The sequence below is a fragment of the Amblyomma americanum genome, chromosome 3 (assembly GCF_052857255.1).
Source record: "Amblyomma americanum isolate KBUSLIRL-KWMA chromosome 3, ASM5285725v1, whole genome shotgun sequence".
Lineage (NCBI taxonomy): Eukaryota > Metazoa > Arthropoda > Arachnida > Ixodida > Ixodidae > Amblyomma > Amblyomma americanum.
Window position 1 is genome coordinate 63,926,345 of NC_135499.1, and position 24,026 is coordinate 63,950,370.

At 48.8% G+C, this 24,026-nt stretch overlaps 1 protein-coding gene across 1 annotated transcript in view; it reads right to left on the reverse strand.

The window, feature by feature from the left end:
* Window positions 1-13,523: 13,523 nt before the first annotated feature.
* LOC144123016 (uncharacterized) overlaps window positions 13,524-24,026 on the reverse strand; it is a 55,492-nt gene continuing 44,989 nt past the window's right edge. Inside the window, exon 5 of the mRNA XM_077655943.1 lies at window positions 13,524-14,053. Coding sequence (XP_077512069.1) covers window positions 13,671-14,053 — 383 coding nt within the window. The 3' untranslated portion in view covers window positions 13,524-13,670. The remainder of the gene's footprint in view (window positions 14,054-24,026) is intronic.

A 24,026-nucleotide genomic window follows, 5' to 3' on the forward strand; every position in this document is an offset into this window, starting at 1 on the left:
CGTGTTGGCGGCACTGTGGCCACAACTACGCCCGACAGCTACTTTCAGGCGCTAAAACTTGCGAATTCGCTATCCGCAATAGCCGAAATCGCACACACGAATCATGCGTACTCGCTAGGCCTCGTCACGGGGTCCACCGTCGACCGAAATTCAAGAATCTGGCAAGAGTTCCCCGCTGATTAGTAAGAAAGGGTGAAGATATGAAATGCAGCCGCTCGTTTGGCTTTTTTCGATACTGATAAGGAACACAAGCGCAGTTTTTCGGGCCGTCTATTAACCGGGCGTGAAGGTTTTGCTCGGCCTCACAAGCACAGGCGACAGCGACGAGCGGCACCGTCGTGCGGCGTTTTCTGCCCGTGTCGCTTGTCTCGCCAGTAGGTTTTATGCGCAGGAACCGAATGAAAGCACATCTTTGCTGGTGCACCGACATCGCGTATGTCACCGTGGCTAGCATGAACAGGTCCAATAAGTTTTAAAGTTCTTAAGTTTATAGAATGTCACACCAACTAGCGACAGACCGGTGCGTCAGCGACGGCATTTGCATACCGACGAGCCAACCGACCGCCGATCGCCGTCGCATCGGCCTAGTGTGACTGGACCCTACCTATACCGAAGAATAACTGCGTTATTTTTATTAACGCATTTGCGGCACCAGTCACTCATATATGGGGGACGACTGCTACTTCGATCGCCCGCGAAAGTACAGGGCTAATGGGACCTCGCTGCCCACAATGCAACAGCGAGAGCAGACGACGTTGTTCCGTGTAGGCCCTAGTGACGTCACGAGGGCATTCAATATGGCGGTCACTGCAGGTGGGAGGAGCCCCCGGTCTCAATATAGATCGCATTTTTTGGAATATAAAGCGCGCCCAGGGCAGCCAAAATTTCGGAAACTGAATCATACGTTCTTGTATTATTTTCTGAAGCACAAAACTGCAATATGCAGAATGACCATGTCATGGCCTCTTAAGGCCAGGAAGCTACCCTAATATGGGAAGGGCTCCTTGTCATCGGGGGTAGCTGTTGCTATAATACCGTCGTCGTCGCTTAAGATGACGCGGTTGTTGCGACGCGCGTCGTTTCTTATAATCTTTCCTCTCACATCTCAGCAAAACTTGTTGGGCGTGTTGGCAAACCATGATCTCAGAAGAACAAGCGCAAACCAGTCGTCCTGCTTCTTTCTTCTCCGTTGTACTTTTTTGCGCTGGTTCTTCTGAGCTCTCGCATCTGTTTTACCTCCCCTACAGTCTGCACGTGGCAGCGATTGTGGCTCAGCTTGAGCAACTGGGCAGGCCCGTGCACTTCACTTTTCATTCTTTCAGCAGTCGCAACAACAACCGCCTAGGCACCGCGGCGGGGACGAGGAGTGGTGGTGGTTACAACTTTGTGGCCGCAAAATGAACAAGATTAGTTGGGGCTAGGGAGAGGGTGGGACCAGTCGGAGGCGACCTGTTGAGCTCGCGTGATGAGGGCCAACTGCGTTGTTTTTCTTGAACTGGCCAACACCTTGTCGCATTCCCATTCCTCTGTTAACGGAGCTGGCAAGAGTGTCGTCGCACGGGGTTTGGTACCGCATTCTCATAATATATGCTCTTGGGGGGCGTATGTCCCGTCACCGTAGTACAGGCAGGCAGGGTCGTATTCACCGTTTGTCATTTAACAATCGGTAGGGGCTAAGAATGGTTTTTGTTTGTAGGCGTCCCAGTGTTGTGGCTTGCACCCTGTCAAGGTCGGGGTGAGGGGTGGGATACGTGCATCTTAGCTCACAATAAAAGTTTGTAATCTCCGCTTACGAGCGAGGCGCCTCGGCGGAGGCATCCGTCCCTTAGACGTGTCCTGTTTCCCGGTTGGTTAAAAATTTGGATAGACGGCCGACCCCCACGTTTCCGGAGTTAATCCGCGTGAGCCGGAACCCATGTGAGATTGATATTGTGATCGAGATTTCGGTTGCGCAGAATTTACATTGCGAGCGCATTTACCGAGTTTTTGGCGAAATTTTGACTGGCGCTCTTAGAGTCGCTTAGAACAACTTCGATGCGGGGATACGCGATGACCAAAGCGATAGCTACTTCCTCTGCCTAGTGTATAGAGCTAGCGTTAAAGGTTGTGGCGTTAACGAGGGCTGGCTTTGGAGTAGCCATATATGCCACGTATGTTTCGTCTTTGATCTGTTAAGGTGCATCCACGTACACTGCTCGTGGTTCGCTGTCGTACTGTTTCTCAAGTGCCTGCGCCCTTGCTCTCCTGCGGGTGTCGTGTCCACCTCGCCGCATGTTCTTGGCTACTGGTTTAACAACTAGTCGACTAGTAATGTCGACTGATAAATGTGATGTTGCACATACCTCATCAGTGGGATGGATGTGGTGTTTGTCAAGAATTACGCTTCCCGCAACAGTACGCGACAAGCGGGTCACTTGTGCCATCTTATGGGCCCCGATTAGCTCTACGAGTGTGTTAAAAATTCCCAACTGCAGCAGTCGATCTGATCTGGCGTATTCTGGCAGGCCAAGAGCCGCCTTGTATGCTGTTCTAATGATGCTATTAAGTGGCTCTATGCCATGCCCCTGCGACGGGTGGCAATGCGCCTCACCAGCCCGCCTATCTAGTGCGCCGTGGCGCGTCGCCGGCGGATAGCGTCCTTGTTTTCAGTATTATTCTTAATCAACATGTCATGAACCGTGAACGCGGCTACCAGGGGTATTGGATGGTTGTCAGTGGGCAACTCGATGGGTTCCCCACGGTCGGGTGCTGCCTGTGAGGCTTGTTTGTTCCTGATAACTAAGAGTTCATTCGCGGTTTAGGAATGGTATCTGTTAGTAGTAGTAGTAAGTGTTTATTAAAAATAATATTAATAATCGAAGTTAATAGATTTTTGCCAACCCCTAGTCTATCTATGGGGAAAGGGCGCTTAATTAGCCCTTTTTTCTGTTGCTTTTGAATAGGTCTTTAACGACCATAACGTCGCATATGAAGTTTATTACTTCTGCTAGAGACAAAATAATTGAATAGTAACAGTAATAACTGATATATAACTTTGCTGCTCGGTCGGTTACAACCTGCATGCGCAGATGTGGACACCCCTGTGTAGGCGTATATAAGGGTGAAGTTCAAATGGCGGTTTAGAAAGAGGAGGAGGAGGAGCAGTATGATATCTGATACCTGAATTATTATCTGCAGCGGGTCCTTGGACCTAAGATATTAAACTTAGTTTTGGAATATGGCGGAGTGCTTGGCTTGAAGCACTCTGGCACGGGTCGGCGCGGTATTGCACTGCCTCCGGGATCGGCCCTGGGCATATTAGCGCGCGCCTTTTCTATCTTTGCTCTCCTATCCTTTAACTCTCCTACTTTCAGCACGTGGCAGCGAGCGTGGCTCGGCTTGAGCCAGCAGGCAGGACCTTGCGCTTTCCTTTTCTTCCTATCAGCAACAGCAGTAGCAGCAGTTGCGCTTTAGATGGAAAGTCGTGAACTTTCAGTCAGTTTGTGATACTGTCTCGTGTGCAATACTGTTCCATGGACTTTATCTGATGGTTGTATAGGCACGAGTGTATGTATTTATGTATACATACACACACACGGGTGTGTGTGCGTATCTGCGGAGCACTGCATGACTGGCGCTGTCAGCATCACGTGAACATGAAATTGCACCAATAAATGCGAATGTACCGCCGAAAATTGCACCGATAGTTTGTTATCTCGTGCAATACGAATGTATTCCTAGGAATTTTTTTTCCGACCACCGTGATTCAGAATGATTTGTTGAATCACCCCAGTAATTTCAACATGAATTCAACAAGAAATCAATGCAGAAATTGTCTCGAGAATGCCCAAGTCTGCCACGGTGGCCACTTTTCTGCTGACATTCTAAGCTGAAGCAACAATCTACCAACGCAGGCCCTCCCTCCTCTCAACATGAATTCAAGATAGCAGGTTGGGCCCGCTCAGAAAAGTTCAAGATGACCTCAACGACCATTTTTGTAAGCGACCAATTGGACCATCATTCAGCCTTCTCGAAGACGCCAGTACCGCTTTAATCTAGAAGGGAGGGGGGGAGTAGACGTAATACAAAGCAAAAACAAAGTGCAGGTGTTTTGCATAACTATCGAAAAATGGCAAAAATATCATTTCGCCCTTGTTGACAAATGAATCTTTCCATATAACTGCAACAGCACCACAACGGCAATTCCATTCCTTGATAGTTGGGAGAAAATGACATTTAGAAGAGATCTGTTTTACGCTATGTGTCTTCGAGCTTGTTGATGCGATCCAGAAGTGACCAAATGAATTCGTGACTCAGCATGTATCGACGGGGCTGCGTACCCGTTTTATAACGAAACATATTGAAGAATGATTTGAATCAAACGAATTCTCTTCGTTTTTCCCAGCTGAGACTCTTGCATTTGTTACAGACTAAATAGTTCGCTTAGTTATTAAAAACAAACCATGCTCTTGTCTGTGACCTTTCTAATTTACGGGTATAAGTCATTGCCCATGGATCTCATAATCAGGACCCATATTCGGGTACACTTACTCAGTTCATTAGTGTTAAAAAAGCATCCTGTTTCGGAAATACAGGACGCTAAATTACCAAAAAGTAAGGATTTTTTCTCCACAAAACCAGCAGAAAAAATTAATCCATTAGCTGAGGGTCGAGAGGGTACAACCAATTTTAATGGCCTCCTTCTTGGATTCGAGAAACTGAAGCTATGCCGCCATTTCTTTCCCTGACATCTTCCTCACATAGTTCCACCTCTACCCACCATATTGGACCGTGACGTCATCATTGACATGCGGCAGGCTGTTGTTTCTACAATGCTATTGTAGCTGGCGCTATAAGTCTCAATGCGAGATGAACTGTTTTCTAGTTGCAGCCACAGATGGCGCTTTGATCTCAGGGTGGTAGGAGACCTCACGAAATCTTGAAACGCGATGAGTAGTTGCTGCCACAGATGCCGCTGTGATCAAGGGTGGTAGCAGACCCCACGCAATATTGAAACGTGATGAGTAAGAGCTAATGCTCTTAAAAAAAGCGAATGTTGACTACGTTAAATTTAAGAAACGAGATATTTCTGCGGAGAAAATGATGGCAATCAAACTCATTAATGCACTCCGCGTAGCGCATCGAGAAATTGGGGATTACATCGCCCCACAGAATAGTGGGGAGCTTGGAACGCAATAATGAAGGGCGCAACTCATTCCAGAACTGCTCTTAGATGACGCTAGTCGCGCGCTGTCAGAGCATTTCAGCCAAGGCACTTCGGTCTGCTGGATTTGGCAGCTCCCCTAAAACATGGTCTACAGAGAGTCTATAGACTGTCTGTAGACAAAAGTCTACTAAATGTGTGTGACCATAAATCTATAGATTTTCTATGCACTGTCTATAAGATTTGTATTGCCATCAGACTTGTGTTGCCTACAGACTACTCCAGGGTTTGTCTGTAGACAATTGATAGACGCTATATACAGAAGTCTATAGACAGTTTGAAGAAATTTTTGTAAGGGCTCGACGTCCTGCTGGCACCTTGGTCCTATTTAGTTGCTGTCACGCATATTTGTTAGTGAGACGTTATTGAAGAAGTAGAGCCGTGCAGGAGGAAGCGGTTGTTGTTGTCCTCGATATAGCGGTAATGGCGGTCGATAAGTGACAGCGCAATTCTACACCGTTGTCTTCCAGGACAGCTGTGCGCTGCTTCGCAATAGAAGGTGGCGGTATTCCCTAGAAAGCGCTAAACCGAAAGCATGTCAGCCACGCGCTTTAGCGAAAAGGGGACCTAAACTACATGAAAATTACAGGTCACTTATAAAGAGCGCGGAGTTTACTGAAAAAAATGTGCACTCTACAGCACGCTTTAGTGCACGTACTGACAAAGAATAGCAAAAACCGCAGCAGCATTTGCTACATGTGTATTTACCTCATCTAGAGACAGTTCGGTAGTATACTTTCACATGTTCCAGTTTTTCGCTGATTCAAAAAACCTCCGACGGAAAATCATTTGGAATGCAACGCGGAACAGAATCACACATTAAAAACACACTCGCCTCCCTTATTCCGAATTTTCAGTACATTCACCGAACCAACCGCCCGTCAAGTATGGGTATGCGTGAACGGGTAAAAAATAAATATATCGTGTAATAGTGCTTTCATGCCAGCATGCGCATGTATAAAAAAAATTGAGGTAGAACTCCGCTTATGCCCGAGACGATCAGAAAGTAACAACGTTGACAATTTACTAACAGGCAAATGCCACGAGAATCGCGCGCAGATTCCGTTCGTGAGAGTTATGCAAGCAAGTCTGGCAGCGTATTAACAATGCTCCAGTCACAAAAACTGCGTGCTGCATACTTTTTCGCTACGCCAATGCGATTAAGTTGGCCGCTTTTCTATGTCAAGCGCTAACTCCGCTGTTCGCGCTGCCTACGAAATGTGTAAGTCCTATTTCAAATCCCCCCCGCCCCATCACGGCGCCGCGGCTATTCTCTTCGCGTGGCTGGAGCAATGAATGAAGGTGTTGCCTTGATTTACCTTCGACAAAGGAAATGTTTAATACTTAATTCTAGAAAACTTGTCAGGATCATATCAGCTTTGATTATAATATTCACAGCAACCAACACGGGGACGCGCCTGTGCATAATGTCGTCCTCCAGGCTCGTTTTACTCGTGGTCGCTCGGTGAGGCTGCAGGGTTGCAGCCATGGTGATTTTGATATCTGAATGATGTAATCTTCACTACCACTGCCACTTTCAAGGCTTTAACTGTCGATCTGTTTCATGTTTTCATGCTGCCAACTCTGAACTTCCAGGTGCGACTGCTGAATTGATGTGAGCAGGATGCGTAGGGTGCAGGCCGCCACGACGTGTGACATCACGCACGCCTACCGCCTGGACGGGTGGCAAATTGCGCGCGCTCACAAAACCCTACAAAATAACGCCATCCGCGCAAAATTAAATGAAATAAAGACTGAAACTTTAGATAACCCAATTTCGGTGATTTCACAGAAAGTCGCAATTTAATGCAGTATACCTTTAAGGAACGTTGGCTATCTTGCCTTCACATTACATGCCCTGCCTAGTCCCATTTATTCTTGATTTCCACTAGGATGTCATTTTCACGAGTTTATTCCATGACCCACTCTGCCCTCTTCGTGTCCTATAACGTTACATCTATCATTTTACTTTCCATCCGGAGGCGGATATACCTTGAAATTGAGGGCGGGAGGAGGTGGAGGAGGAAATACATTTATTGAGACCTTAAATGTTGGTTGTCTCACTTCGTGAGCCCAATGTCCTGATGCGCTACTCGTCCCCTATTCGCCAGGTTCTCCTCAACAGCAGAGTCCTCACTGCACGGGATGTCGTCCCAACGCTCATAGGTACAGACCTCCTCGTGCCTACGTCACGGGTGACGTCTCGAAGGAGGGGCGAAGGGCGTAGCTTGGAGTGGTTGGCAAACATTCCGTTGGTGGCGACGCGGTGCAGTGGATCCGGTTTCATATAGTAACGATTTGCTGAGCTTTTCACAATGACAGCGAGCTTTTGCGCGGCAAAATGCGCTAATAGATCAAAGCAGACCAGCCGTACATATTCCTACCACTTTCCGAATAGAGAGATCCGGTGAAAAGGGGGTTTCGGAGCCGTGCAAAGAGCAGATGTGACTGACGTCAAGAGCTGTCGGGATCTGTGGCGTGCACTTGGCTGCAAGCAGATGCACATGCTCGCTCGCTGGAAGTATCCAAAGAACTTATAGATAAGGATCTGTAGATAATATTTTGCGAGATCGAGTACAGTAAGCTATAAATTCTGTTACGAGACGGCTCGCAGGGTTGTGCCAGCGCCATGGCCGCTCAAGTATACAACCGCATTCTAAACCGCACTCGTAACATACAGTGCTCGATCGAGCGGTGCCGTTTCCGAGTCGAAAAGCGGTTTTTCTCGCGTCATCTAAGTACGTTTTTCCAATATTAGTGCGCTCTGCATGGATATTATGCAATGATGTACGAAACGCGCTTAATTGCCGCGCTATTTTGCGTACAGCTGTTTCTAGCGATGCGCATCGCATTGGTTGTCCCGCACTGCACTTACCCTAGAAGGCACGCGTTCAGGCAATAATATCATGTGTTTGTCAATCATAACGTAATCTAAACTAGTCGTTTCCGCACTTGAGAGCAAAATCGGCCAGCCGAGCACGGTGCTCGTGCGTAAACTGCTGCCTTCGCTCATGAGCGCCCACGTGCGCTTTGTAAGGCTCTGCAGTCGCTTTTGTGGAGGGCGTTCAGGATGCGGTCACCGGTGCCTGAAATAACCTACTCTTCAGCATTCCCTTCCATTGCGAGGTCCTATAGTTTTCAAGCGGCTGATAGGATTCCAGTGTCTCTGTACAGAACTGGCGAGGGTTGTTCTGGCTAGATGAACGAAAATATCTGCGAAGTGCATGATTGCCGAACACTTAAAATTCTTCTTCCAATTGTCAGCCGCAAATGCGTCCGGATAATGGAGTGCCGCGTACATTGGCTTTATTTAAACATACGTATTGCACATTTCCAGGCAGAAAATACAGGTCGTCGGGCATGCTTGCGAAGCTCCGCACAGCAGGCAGACCTGCCCGCAAAGGCCGCTTTTGAAAACGAAGCCTGTTCTCATTCGGCGCACCCCCTCGCCCACTTGCTCCCATGACGTCACATTGTTTGCAAACAGCGAGAGGGCCATTGTCAAATATTTCTTCTGAGTTGACATTTTCTGGCATAGCCATGTCATGAGAAACGTTAAGTTGCCACATGAGTGAGGGTAACCCCCAAGTCGGATCCTCAGACGTGCAACCTTCTTTGCACGGTGCGCGTGTAAGACAGCGAGGGAGAGTTACCGCACGTGGAGGGACGAGCGCAAGTGTGCTGCTCCGGATGTGCTCTGTTCTTGTTAAACAGAGGGCGGCATCATCCAGATTAAGATCGATTCACACGACGGTCTGTTCGCCCGCGGCCCGCGCATCACGTGTTCATGAGCCACTAACAACTGGCCTGCGATCCGATGAAGTCAAGCGGATGCGACGAACCAAAAAAGCAGACGACGGGCTGGGTGCACTACTGTTGCCAGATTATTTTAAAGTGTTTGGCAACGCTGGTCAAATTGGTTTTTCCTCCCGACTCATGACTGCGATTTAATGGTGCAGGAGCGGCCCTTTGTCTAATTCCCTCAATGACCTGGGCCGCCTTGGTAGCCCAGTCGACCGCTTTGTCATGTTAGCGAACGCAGTGTAGTTTGTCAAAACAGCACGCCAGCTCAACATCACTCAGCAAATTGCAGCAGCCGAAATATTGGCAATAGCGGTGGTTGCCAGAGTCAGTGCGCGCATCTTCGCGGGCCTCCGCTAACTCCCGCCAGGGGAGAGGCACTGCAACTTCCTTGGTTGTCCAGTATGCGGGCCGACAGCACGCCTCTCAGTTTGGTGACGCACGAACACGTGATACGCGGGCCGCGGGCGAACTGTCCGTCTTGCGAATCGTCCTTCAAGAAGCCGAGGAATTAACGAGGTTAGGTTCGCTAGGCGGGTCGCAGAATTTACGAGGGATGCACTAGTGGGACTTCTGTTATCATAAATTTGGTTATTCTTCACGAAAGGATGACACCACAGGTGCACAGTGAAATCAGAATATTCATTTGAAAACTTTTGCTCCCATGAATTCCCATGAGAGCTAAGCCTACTTTTCACTTCCAGTCGGATCGCCATACAGAAAAACCACGCTTTGTTTGTGAACACGGAACTGGTCTAATCGTCGAATTTCATTTCGCTGGAACACACAACAATTCCACAGTTTCATGAAAATCTTCGGGTCCAGTGTTTTAAGAAACTAAAAGAACAAAACACTTCCAAACGTTTCGCCACAGAGGAATTAGGGGTCAAACAAGATGCCTGCGAAAACGTTTTCTGAAGTTTTTTTTTCAAGGCAAAACACATTTTCTTCCACACCACCTGCAGCTCCCAGGGACACTAGGGACCACGAAAAGAAGCGACCCTAACGAAGCGTCTCCCACGTATCCTCCTCAACGCCACCGGCGTCCCAAGAGCACACAAGGCCAGATCCAAGGCACCCTCCGCGCCGCATATCTTGAAGTGGTGAAGGAGGACCCTGGTGGCATTCCTTTACTATTCGCCACTCACCAATGTCAATTCAAAGAACTTTATGAGATGCAATTTTACAGCGTCCAGCCTCAAGAGCTCTCGGTCGCTCAGGTTGCGTCGTATACGATCTCCCAGGCGACACGCTTTCTTTCGCTATGGAGGTTAGAATCCCCTCCTCGCCCCTCAATTCCTCGTGGAATTCCCTTCATATTACCTTAGTGATGGCCTCGTCTCGGGTCATCACTAAGGTATTAGTTGTACATGTGGAGTGCGAAATGCACAGCGCAAGAAGTTTGAAGCATTCAAGAGCGGCTGCGTAGAGCACTATCACAGTTGGAAAAACGGCATGCTTTTTACGCCTCACATTAAAAAGCAGCATCGCTGTAAAACTTACGTTCTACGATAATTACTGCAAACAACTAATAAGTTCACCCGCAGGAAGTTCTAGACTGGCCGGGGCTTTGCATATCGCATCGTTACCCATTTCGACTGCACGTGGTCCCCTACCGTGCATTTACCTGTACCGATAAACATTTAACCACCGCCGCCAGTCACATTAGCAAATAACATTGCGAGCTGGAAAACTGCTTGCCTGGTGCATGCTCTGGCCCCAGCACAGCTTTTAGCGTTATTCACTTGTTACTGGAACAATGTTCACCAGTGTTATGTATATACTGGAACGCGCCAAGAATTGTTTTACAGGCTGCTATTCTTTCGTCAATAATGGATGTATAATGATATATTTGTTGCCGCCTGGCTATGTTCACGTGGATGAGTAATTTGTTACCGCTAGCACACGATCGATGTTTGGCCTTTGTGCGTCGAGCGTTGGCCGCTGAGACTGGAGAAGTCTCTGAACACTTAAGTAAGAGTCCTATGGGAAACACTTCGGCAACCCCAAATTGGGCATTGGAAGAGTTAGGCGGGCCCGCATTCCAACGTACAACCTACATGGGTCCTCATTCGGCTTTGAGAGGCAATACTACAGACAAGACAGGTCAGGAACCCTGTGAGGTGTCTACAATGGACTGGAAGAGGCTCGAGTTGAAAACCGACCCCACATGGGCTGCCCACACAGGCCGAAAATAGGACCGATGAGGGAGCCCGGTGGGCTGCACACACTAAGGTGACTCCGGCCTGAAATGCAGAACGCAAGTCGGCAACAGATGGGCTGCGTACACCAGACCCACAGTGGCCGTCCTATCGCAAGCCTGCTTTATACGGAATGTGGCGCGCCAGTTAATGACCGTTTTGTGTGTATGCCCATGCTGTAAAAAACACCATGTGGATTGACATTTCTGAACGGTATATAATAAAATGAACAGGAGGAATACTTTGAAAGACCATTATTGCCGACGCCGCAGTGTTCATGCAAATCTGCGTGAAAGGTTCCCCGCCTAACAGCGCGGAGCATGCGGTCGATGCACCAGAAGTTACCATACGTAAACAAAAAGAAAAGCCTGTGCGGGGCACGGCAGACTTTATTAGAAATGAGAAAAGCCAGCATGGTCAAAAGCAAGGAGACACGTAATTAAGGCGCATGCAAGTCGACGGCAGCCAGCGGGGATTCCTGCACGCTCAACTGCGGCCCAGCCATGTCTATTTCATCGTAACGTGGCCCGAGAAGGCGTATTTGTCATTAGACAGTTTTAGTTTCACATACGTAGAGGGTTCACGTATGCAAACGTGACAAGTCTACGTAGGTCATTTGAAACCCTTATAGTTACACGTACGCGACGCAGGCCGTGTGTTACTCCTAGCGCCATCTACTAAGAAACACAGACACTAGTTTTAGCCTAAATCATCCAAGACAAGTCTTTAGGCCAAGCCATTCGGTTTGTCCTCTCGCGAGTTAGTTGCTATGACAACGACCAACGCTACTTTGCGAGGCTTAACAGCTGAAAAATAGCCGTTCTGTCTGAAAAACAAAAGCTATTTTTCGCTTGAAATCTTATTCGAGGGTAATAATGGGCAAATCGAAGGCGAATACGACAGTTTAGAACACGATATCGCGTCGAGGGATTAGCGACGAAGCTGTTATCGCTGTGAAGCGGCGAGCAGGGCGCCGCCATGTTTGTCAACGCTACGTACACAAGCAACGCAAAGAGCGCAACGTAAAAATCCGAATCTCACGTTCGTACGTGAGACTTGCGCATACCCTTTGCGTTCTGCGCATGCGCACTGGTCACCCGTAAGAGCTCTACGTACGTGAAGCCTTTACGTACGTGAAACTAAAACTCTCTCTTAGCGGTCCGTGTCGTGAAATCTGAAGCAGCAAGACGAGGTCCGCAAGAATCGGCGCCAACAATGATGCGACGTGAACGCCATGCACAGGTGGCGGGCAGCGCCTAGAAACGGCAGCCTGCGGAGAAACATGGTTGTTTCCAGCGTTTCAGGACAGAACAGACAGACACAGCTTTGTCAGGAAGTGAACGAGTTCTTACCTGCTCAGCGGTGCGCCATCACACCGCAGTAAGACAGGTGGCGCGCTGCACGCCGGGCATGGCGCACTCGCGTTCGCAGTTTTGTCTAGTGCATGCTGCCGACGACGAAACCTTCTCAGCCAAAGAGACTTGGAGCTTTCTATGAAATCGCCGACAGTAATGGCAGCCGAATTGGCAAAGATACAGACCACCTTTTGTTTTCGAGTAGACAAGATGGATGCTTCGAGAATTACTCCAACACTTTCATGTCACTGCGCAAACTAGGTTTACCCACTTAAGGGAGGCGCCCTTCTACTGAACCGACCAAAAGGACACGTCGCTGGGCTCACTTAGGGGTATGCTCACTTCGCCTCACATCGCACTTGTGAGGGGATGAGCTCTTGTACCTCTGAGATTACGCCAAATTCCGATTCGTGGCGTGTCTAGAGAGCCAGGGCGAGCGTAAATTGTTCGGCGTACTCAGCGAAACGGGCTCCAGAAAATCATGCAGCCCATGAGCGCAGCCCGGGCTAATGAAGTACCGCCTGAGCGTGTTTTTTAGTGGTCGAGATATTGCCCAGCGTACATTAAACGGTGAGACAGATAGCAGACAAGGAACAGCCGGAAACCATGCGTAACGTGACTTCGTGGAACTGGATCGAATCCCTCGCACCTTGTCCGCGCTCCTTTACTACAGTGTACTGAAATTCGGCGATAACGTAACGCTTCTTCTGGCCAGCAATCAGCGTTGGTAGCAGAGAGTGACGAAAGATCACGAGGTCGATAAACCAATCGGATTTCAGTCACTCTGTCGTGGCAGCGAATCTACGCGCGGTGCTCGCTCAATGTTTTAACCGTGCGTTGCAGGCACCAGGTGGTTGGATGCAGAGAGAAAAAATTAACACTCCCCTTTGCGCCCTGGTATGTAAACTACTTGAGAACATTAATCAGGATCTATTCAAAATCACAAAGACATGACAGCGCCGATGGCAATGCGAAACTGGCCTCGAGAAGCAGCAACACATTGCCTCTTTATTGCGCTAGCAGAAGCGACAAATCTGCTCTGCTCACAATCGACGCCGTGCCGAAAGTCTTAACCTTGTCCCCGCCTCTAGCTTCTCAGAAAAGTCTTCATCACCACAGCACCAAATCGCGTGCCTGCTCTCCTAGGCAAAAGAAGGTTTTGAAGAGCGTGGACACCACTTCCTCGGAGCACCAGATGGGCTCCACGACGAGGTGGTACTCCAGGTAGCCCAACATGGCACCCATCAGGAAGTCGCCCAGGTACTCCTTGCCCTGCAAAGCCTTGGTCAGTCCAACACCGATGCACCAGGTGACGAGGGTGGCCTTGAGCAAACGGAACGACCTAGTGTGGTTGACCACCAGGAGAGTCACCAGGACAGCGCGTGAAGCCAATTTTGACGAGAATCCGGGAGCGGAAACCTGCTGCTGGTCGCAGTCCAGCCAGGTCGCTGCCGCCTTGAGCATTGCCATCAGCATTGCATCCACCATGACAGCTGCATGGGCCAAGCAACAGAGTTTGTGTCTAAAGCGGCGCTGTGGTGACTGCGGCAGGCACAAAGCACCCACACAAGCGATTGCATAAAGAATGCGAATTTGTTACGCGATAGCGTTTTAAGTCCCGTTCGCCGAAAACACCAGCGTTGGCTTTGTAACTGGAAAATCGCGATTAGTCAAGATGGTGGTGACGAAGAAAAGTTTCGCTGCAAAGGAATAGGGGTGATTAGGCGGAATCGAAGAGCTGTCCTCTCGATCGGGAGCCAGGCACGCTACCTCTATGCTACTCAGGAACGTTCGTTCAGTGGGATGAATGGAGGCCTTATAAGCGAGCAGGTGACACTGCACATTAGGCGCATTACCTTCGGGAACACTTACTAAATTAGTTACTAATTAGTGTGATCAATTATGGACGATCAAAGGGTGGGTCAGGGAACCCCAAGCGACCGTATAGGGACCCTTTCACACTCTCGCGTCGTACTCTTACGGTGAACTAAAGTGTACCCAAAGATTTCAGCGAAAGCTGTAATAGCTTCGCATGAGCCATTTAGGGGGTACAACAGCAGCTCTAACGCTGAGGCACGTTTCACATGCTGCGAATACAACGAAATTATTCTGAGTACTCGGTGACGCCGCAATGCGATTTGCGGTCACTGCATTCGCATGCAACGCGTACTCAGCGAATTCGGTCGGAGGGGCACGCAAGGCTGCTCGATGTTCACATAGGCCACCTTTAATTAAACGCGACAGAAATGCTACATAGGATCTGTGGATGACATTATGAGCAAAGTACTTTTAGATGCCAGGAAATATTTTTTATGTTTCTATCAGAATAAGCTCCCACCTGACCAAAAGTCGCACGCTGTCTCGTTGCTCCCCACCGATTAGTCGTAGAGCGAACGCACCGAAGCTGTGACTGAATGCCAACCAGACGGAACTCGATCGCAAGCCGTCTGCAGCTATAACGACGGCCCTTCCCAATCGCAGACCCGAGAGAATACGCAGCGTCGCAGGCGAGAATCGCATGCATGAGAAACAGGCCTCACGCGCAACGCTTTTGAAGATGAGGTGTCTACCGTGAGACGAGCCAGTTACTGCACCGTTCCGTCCCTCAAAACTAACCGGCGGCTCTCAGTCCCGTCGACGGGAAAGAGCGAAAGCACACGGGCGGCTTTTGCGTTTCGCCGCTGTTGTGTAACGTGTCCGCCGTCGTCAGGTTGGAGCCCCGGTATACACCGCGGCTCAGTCGCCGAGCGCTCTATCCACTGAACCCCCGCGACGGGTGTAGTCATTGGAACTCTAGCAAATACAATTATTGCAGGCAACTTCTGTAGAACAGTGGGCTTCCAAAGCCTCGGGGCTTTCCTCTAGAAGTCGCTTACATGCACGAGATGTTGCTTAAACGAGATTCGAGAAATGTTTCCGGGTTATTTTGAGTGTCTGTTCATATTATCTCCGAGGTTAGCTTTGCCAACTATGCATTAAATAGATAGTCACTACAATGATTCTACGAAACCGTATACAAGGAGAACCGCTTACGCTTGGAATGCTGAGAACATCAGTCCGAATTTGGTCTGGTTTGGTTTGGTTTGCGGGGTTCCACGTCCCAAAACTAATAAGGCTTAGAGTGAAGCCGTAGTGGAGTGCTCCGGAAAATTTAGGCCACTTGTGCTTCTTTACCCTGCACTGACATCGTACGGCACACGGGCCTTAAGCATTTAGCCTCCATCGGAATGCGGCCGCCGAAGCCGGAATCGAACCCGCTTCTTTCAGATCCCACACCCTTCGCGGCATGCAATAGCTTCCACGGCCTGACACTGGCTGGGGCTTGTGTTAGTTGTTGAAGCTTCGTGGCTTGGCGCATTTTCACCGAGGTGGTGCCGCTTGCAGCGATGCGATGCGGGCTTCACGAAGGGCCCATTGAAAGTTGCGAGCCGCAAAGGACATGCGACAAGCAGTCGCTTGCGACTAGGCAGCAGCTAGACAACATTGTTGTTCACACTTGCAAGCGTGACCTGCGGGCCGCCTTCTCGTCAGATTCTCATTTGAAACAAAAACTCTCGGGAATAATGTTGTTCGCGCGCTTTCGAGAGTTTCGTCTGCTTTCGACGCGTCTCCGGCCCTCGGTCCTCTAAAGTGCTATTCCTTACGACGACCTGAGCGAAGAGGTGGACGCCGTGGTGGTTTTGATGTGCATCGCTGCCGTGCAAGCGTCGTGATGAAGAGCGTGTTTCTCAGGGCCAGCCTGTATGCCGGCGCCAGAAAAATGCGCAATATTGTTCGTTTTTATTCGTACCAAAGCGTAGAGGAATGTCAAAAAAGGATCATTTTTGTGTATCGTTGGCCAATACCGAGTTGCTGGTAGAAGTGACGCCTGCGGTACAAGCAAATTACTTCCCATAGCCGCTTTGCTGCTGCTGCCTTCTGCACCTGTCTTCTGCTAGCTCCGCTGCTGAAAGCGCCGCGGCAATAGAGTTTATCTTTATTTTATTACGATACGGGTTCACAATAAGGAGATGACGAGAGTAGCACCTTTATTACAGCTGCGGCTAGTTCTGAAGTGCCCTCAGCTGCACTATCAGTGTGAAATCGGCTAGGCTTAATGAACGCTAGGCCAGCCAGGGACAGCTCACTTCGTCACGCGGCGCGCCCGCGAGCGGCGTCGTTTCCGAAAGCTCGGCTCACTCATTGGTTGGTTCAGTGGTGTTGGACTCGCAGTCGCAAGGCTGGAAAATCGAGCAGCGAGCGACTGGCCTGCGACTGTCGGTTTGCGACCAGTGCGACCGTTTGCGACCGTCGCTTTTTTACCAAAACGGTCGCGCGAGCTTTGGGACGCGCAAGCGTGCGTGCACCCGAAATGGCTGTGCTTCGTGCCACAGGTGCTGCTTTCCCACCGCCGCAAGCGCTGCAGGAGATGCCCGCTATATTTGCATAAATTAGATCACACGTGGCTGGTTTCGCAGGACCTCTGCGCGCATCGTCCAGAAAGCGCGCAAGCGGTGCTCTGTTGGAGCCACAGAACTCACTCTGGATCACGGCTGCTTGCCGACAGAGCGAACTTTTTCGCATGCTCGTGCACTCCCCACAGAGATATGACAGTAGTGTGGGAAACTAAATCCGGTGAATTTTGTCGCTTACTGCTCTGATCCGCCGTGTGGACTTGGTGGCCACGCCGTTCGGCTGCTGAGTCGCAATATTGAGGCCGTGCTGGCTGCATTTCGATGAAGGGGCAAAGCAGGTTTTGGTGCGCGCTTCCGCGGCCGACATGTAACAGGAGCCCATCACTACAGCGTCCATAATAACCCACACCGTCTCTTTGGCGCGTAAAAACTTGTCTGTTTGTGTGGCACATACACAGCTAAGGTTATCACGCACCAAACACGACGTTTATAACTTTTTTGTTTGATTGTACAAACTCTCCCAGAACTACAGTTTGCTTGAGATATTTTTGCTATATTTAAAAACCTCAAAACCCGTGACGAATCAATAAGTCCATTTTCATCTAAGAGCAACATTTGATTCTATATTAGAGCTTTTGAAGTATGAATGGGTAAAGTGGCCGCGGATAGCACAGGACAGGGTTATTTGGAGAGATACAGGCGAGGCTTTTGTCGTACAGTTGGCGTGTAGCCTAGGTTAATGGTGATGAAGATTGCGTGGAATCGGATATAATCAGTGTAAAATAAAGTATTCTTCGAGCTTTGCGCTTGAGAATAACACATGGCTTAGTGAGGGTTCTGTCTTCACATATTTCGCTAAAGGATTGTCTTGTTCTCTCATCAGTAAGTTGTAAGGGGTGTGCGCCCGATGCGAAGACGGCATAAAATTGATTCGATGAAACGTTCCTGATGACTGCGTGACTTCCATTCTCCCACCATAGGCTTTACGAGGTGCAGTTGCTTAATTCATTATTCCACGTCTTTTGCCATTTATCGTTCATTTTATTTTGTATTAACTTGATGCAGTCTTTACGGGGCATATTCACTTTGTTTCACCACTGCATGTGCATCACATGTGCCGGCGCAATCATTGCCGCTTATCCAAACTTGACTCGACACCAAGCCGAATCGTGTACCGTGTGTCCATGTGGCGGGACTTTTCCTATTTTAACGCCACAGAGTTAAGGGCCCCGTGTCGCTGAGAAGCTGGTGTCGTCGGCGTCGGCCGTGAGTGAAAAATCCCTCCTCCTGGTCCTCGCAATGTACGCTACTGCCCCAACAGATGGCGCGCGACGGCAGCGCCTGCCGCTCGTCTCGTTCGGGCGCTGTGGGGCCGTGCGGGCATGCAGGGATCACGCGGTGAGTGGTTAACAACGCAGCACACATCCAAAGCGCGTTCACAACGAAGCTTGCGGCTTGCTGCCCGTTTGTTCGGCGCGCAAGCTATGCTGGCGTTGTGGCATCGGGTTTGTCGAGAACAATGTGCCGACGAACTAGGACTCCAACTTGAGTCCCGCGCGTTTCGGCAAGGCGCCTTTCAGCGCTTCTACATAGTTTACCGCTCCGCGCGTCCGTTTCAACGTGCGTAGCAGAGCGATTCGTCTAACGGGCAAGGCGTCGTGCCGCACGGGCGATGGCGTTCCGTGGACTCCCTGGCAGTGCTGCAACACTACGTCGCGTTGCACTCATGAAGGCGAAGCTTAAGCGTCCTCCAATTTTTGGGTACGATGTTGCCTACTAAGTGTCGATTGGCATATCTGGAATGCAGTGTCCTACTGTACGGTCATGGAAGCAGTATACATAATGCTCATCTCGATATTCTTATTATTTATCTGAGAGCTACGCACAGCATAGCATTCAGCAGTAAAAATTGATGCACATTTGGGCGTTCTGATTACCTTTCTTCCACTCGCCTTGCAGAATTGCATTACCGACATGTTTTTCTATGTTTGAACCATCTGTGTAAATTCTGTGCAACTTTTCTTTTTCTCTTACACGAGCACATATAATATTGGAGGTTTCACGTCCAAAAACAAGTCGGTCTATGAGGAATGCCGTAGTGAAGGGCTCCGGAAATTACGATCACCTGGGGTCCTTTAACGTGCACTGACATCGCACAGTGCACAGGCCTCTAGAATCTCGCCTCCATCGAAATTCGACCGCCGTGGCCGGGACCGAAACTGCGACTTTCGGGTCAGATGCCGAGCGCCACAACCCCCGAGGCACCTCGACGACGTAATTTTGTATTCGTGTGGTATGTGTTGTTAAGGAAAGTGTGTTAATGTGCAGCTGCATACAGCTGTAAGACGGTATTATGTCGGCAGTGGATCTAGCGTTCAGGCGATATCGGGAAGGGACTCTAGTATTGTAACCATTGGCATTTATCCTCAATACGTAGCCACAAAGGCCTGTATGATTGCAGATCATTTTGGGGGTGTATGGTCACTTAGTAAATAGGGAGCAATAAAGATGTTTCCGACAATAAAGGTAGCCGACATAAGGAAGTTTAATATGGAGAGAGTCGAGCATGCTATAAAGAACGAAGGTAGCCTAAAAACAGTGAAGAGGAAACTAGGCATAGGTAAAAACCAGATGTATGCATTAAAAGACAAGCAGGGCAATGTCATTAGCAATATGGATAAGATAGTTAACGTAGCCGAAGAGTTCTACACAGACCTGTACAGTAGCCAATGTAATCAGAGCGTTAATGAGAAAGACAGCAGTGCACAGCAATGCGTCATCCCGCCAGTAACGAAAGATGAAGTAAAGAAAGCCTTAGAAGCAATGATAAGGGGAAAAGCAGCTGGGAACGATCAGGTAACAGCAGATCTGATGAAGGATGGAGGGGACATCGTGCTAGAAAAACTAGCCACCCTGTAAACGCAATGCCTTATGACCTCGACCGTACCAGAAGCTTGGAAGAATGCAAACATTATCTTAATTCATAACAAGGAAGACGCCATGGACTTTAAAAATTGCAGGCCAATCAGCTTACTATCCGTTGCCTACAAAGTATTTACTAAGGTAAGCGCTAATAGAGTCAGGACAACGTTAGACTTTAATCAACCAAATGATCAGGCAGACTTTCGTAAAGCATATTCCACAATAGATCATATTCACACTATCAATCAGGTGATAGAAAAATGCGCCGAATATAACCAACCTCTATATATAGCTTTCATTGATTACGAGAAAGCATTCGACTCAGTGGAAACCTCAGCAGTCATACAGGCATTGCGTAATCAGGGGGTAGAAGAGCCTTATGTCAAAATACTGGAAGATATATATAGCAACTGTACAGCTACTATAGTTCTCCATAAAGTCAGCAATAAAATTCCAATAAGGAAGGGCGTCAGGTAAGGAGACACGATCTCGCCAATGCTGCTCACCGCATGTTTACAGGAGGTATTTCGAGGCCTGAATTGGGAACAGTTGGGAATAAGAATAAATGGAGAATACCTAAATATTCTGCGATTTGCTGATGACATTGCCTTGCTGAGTCACTCAGGAGGTGAACTGCAAATCATAATCAATGAGTTAGACAGGCAGAGCAGATCGATGGGTCTAAAAATTAACATGCAGAAAACCAAGGTAATGTCCAAAAGCCTAGAAAGGGAACAACAGTTCACAATTGGCAGCGAGAGCCTAGAAATATTGACGAAATACGTCTACTTAGGGCAGGTAGTGACGGCTGATCCGGGTCATGAGAGGGAGATAACTAGAAGGATAAGAATGGGGTGGAGCGCATATGGAAAATTCTCGCAGATCATGAGTGGCAGTTTACCAATTTCTCTCAAGAGGAAAGTGTACAACAGCATAATATTACCGGTACTCACCTACGGGGAAGAAACGTGGAGCCAAAGGAAAAGAGTTCAGCTTAAGTTAAGGACAACGCAACGAGCCATGGAAAGAAAAATGATAGGTGTAACGTTAGGAGATCGGAAGCGGGCAGAGTGGGTGAGGGAACAAACACGGGTTAATGACATCCTAGTCGAAATCAAGAGAAAGAAATGGGCTTGGGCAGGGCATGTAATGCGAAGGCAAGATAACCGCTGGTCCTTAAGGGTAACGGAGTGGATTCCAAGAGAAAGTAAGCGTGACAGGGGGCGGCAGAAGGTTAGGTGGGCGGATGAGATTAATAAGTTTGCAGGCAAAGGGTGGGTGCAGCTGGCAAAGGATAGGGTTAATTGGAGAGACATGGGAGAGGCCTTTGCCCTGCAGTGGGTGTAGTAAGGCTGATGATGATGATGATGATGATGATGATGATGATGATGATGAAAGATGTTTCGGTAGGGACCTTATTTTCAGTACGTATGCCCTTGTAAGCACTGTTCTCCTGTCTTGGAGGAATGGTTCGTTTGTTTCTATGTAGTGAATTGTTTCTATGCAGTAACTATGTAGAGACTGTAGGGATGTTCTGTAAGCGTCAACGGAAAGACGAAAACCTGCAGGTTTTGTACTGAATCCAGTCTCTTTAAGGTACTATGGTCGCGCTGGCCCATACACGACACATCTGTAATCTAAGGGAGAACGTACTAAGAAGCGACCGATATGTAAAAGGGATATCCTATCAGATACACATTGTTTCTGTGAGAGTAAGTCGAGTATGTTCAGTTAATGGACGTTTTATACTTAGTGGTGTTCATGTGACTTACGATTAGGCTTTTTTCTCAAAATATACGTCAATAAAGTTTTGTTCAATTTTGGCAGGTAATAAGGTTTGATTTTGGTTTAGGCTGGCGTCGGTATGCAAAAAAATAACCCATGGATCGGCTCTTCGTTCAACAAAGCGCAGTCAGGAGACAGTCGGCCGAACACTCACATATTAAAAAAAGCAACAGTAACTTACTTCAAATCACGCGCCCCCTAAAATACAAGCGCTCACTATTGATCGCACATCTTTTCCTTCGCTTGAGACAGCGCCCATGCAGCAAACGAAACGACCGGGTTGTAGCACAATTCACGTGCCCCGTAACGTCAGTTCGCTTGCATGCGCCTTTTTACGTGAACTTCGTACTATATTACTGTACGATTTTGTGACGGTATGGCTGTTTAATACGGTCAGAAGCTTTAGTTCATCACAAGATGTGGAAGTGTTCTAATGTGTGAATGTACAGCTGCCAGAAAAAGTTAAGAACACAGACCTCAGGAAAAAAAAATAGAATTCCCTTTTCCGCGTCCAAACAGGTGACAGAGATTGTTCTGCAACGGCGAAGAAAATTTGTTCTTGTTTTTTTCTACTTCCAGCGACTATGGGCACGTGTCCAATACTGAACTGCCAGCTGAAACTCCTTTTTTTTTTGCTGCGACGGTTTCCTTTCGCTTCACAGCAGCTGCGCACTGTACGTCATCCTTGCTTAAACTCGAACGGTTCACTTCCCTGCGGAGAAAGCCGTATATAGAGCCACTGTTTACTAGGAGGTGTGCAGCCACATAGACATACAAGTAAGAAGGGCTCAAGCACTGCTTGAGTATACTCTGTACTATGGTGACGCAGACTGTATCGTCTTAGACAAAATTAACCAGACTGCGTGGTTGACTCCTCACTTGAGTAGCAGAGCCTTTATGGCTTCACTAACAACACAAGGTCTTGGCATGCCATGGCTTCAGCTGTCATCTTTGTAGCGATAGCTACATTACGGTAGCATTTCGAGCCTTTTGCGTGGCGGCGCCGAAACGCTGTCACGTGTTTGTTCATGTGGTGTGGAGCATCTGCCGGCGGCGCAGCACCGTGGCTGATCACGTGGTTGGTCACGTGACCAGCCACAAGGTGCAGAGCATCTGCTGCTGCCGGCGGCGTGGCGCCGTGACTGATCATGTGGTTGGTCACTTGACCAGCCACGTGATGCAGAGCATCTGCTGCTGCCGGCGGCGCGGTGCGCCAGCGAAACCGAGCCGCCACAGCTGTGCGCACGCGCCGTATGAAGTGGGACGAAGATGAAGAAGGAACGCCTAGGTGAAATGGAGCGGCGAAAGACTGAGTTTGCAATTCATCTGAGCAAGTTCCACTCGGCCAGATGTAGCTATCACGTCACTTCAGGTTTCACCAGAGCTAAACCACCCCCATTTTTTTCACCCAGGGGTGGCAGAAGTACTCCACCATACGACTGAGATGGAAACAGTGCTGCCTGGTTACTTCTGGCAACTGCTGTATATTTTTGTGCACACACTACTCAAACACAGTGAGGTTGCTACACCACAGCTTTTTGATTGAAGTCATTACATTAGAGAGAGTGAAAAAAGCTTTCGCGGACCTCTTCGAGCCGAACAGCTGAATACTACAAACACCTTGTGACCCCTGTAAAGCTGTTAGCGTCCCCAGGGGTCCGACCGCAAAGCCAGGAAAACGAACGCAAATTTCTTAACAAGGACTGGAACCTATGAAGTCAGGATGCAGGAGCAGAAGCGCTTTGTAATTTCAATAGCTACTGGTGTGGTTTGGTTTATAGGGGTTTAACGTCCAAAAGCAACTCAGGCTATAAGAGACGCCGTAGTGAAGGGCTCCGGAAATTTCGTTCACGTGGGGTCCTCTAACGTGCACTGACATCACACAGTACACGGGCCTCTAGAATATCGCCTCCATCGAAATTCGACCGCCGCGGCCGGGAACAAACCCACGTCTTTCGGGCTCAATGGCACTGGCGATTTTATGTACCTAGAAGGGCTCGTCAACTGACCCAACATGGCGGCGTTGTGGAGTGCAGCTCCTGGTGTGAGCCTAGGTAAATCCGCGCTTCTTTTAAAATTCCATGATGAATTCGCGCTTTTATGCCGATGTTGGCAACATCGTTTGAGCCAAACACTCTCTTTCGGGGAGCTTAAAAAGAATAAGCGAGAGGAAAGAGGAAAATGGCGCAGGCATTCGAAAGCGTCGGTGTAAAAAAAAACAGAGCAGTTGTCAGTGGACGCCCGCTTAGGAGGTAATTTAAAGCCTATGACACTGGAAATGGGGGCTTGTGCAGCGGTTTAGTGAAAAAAACCGTGTGGCGACACACTCTGCGCACATTTCCGCGCAGTTTCCACTTTGTTTTCA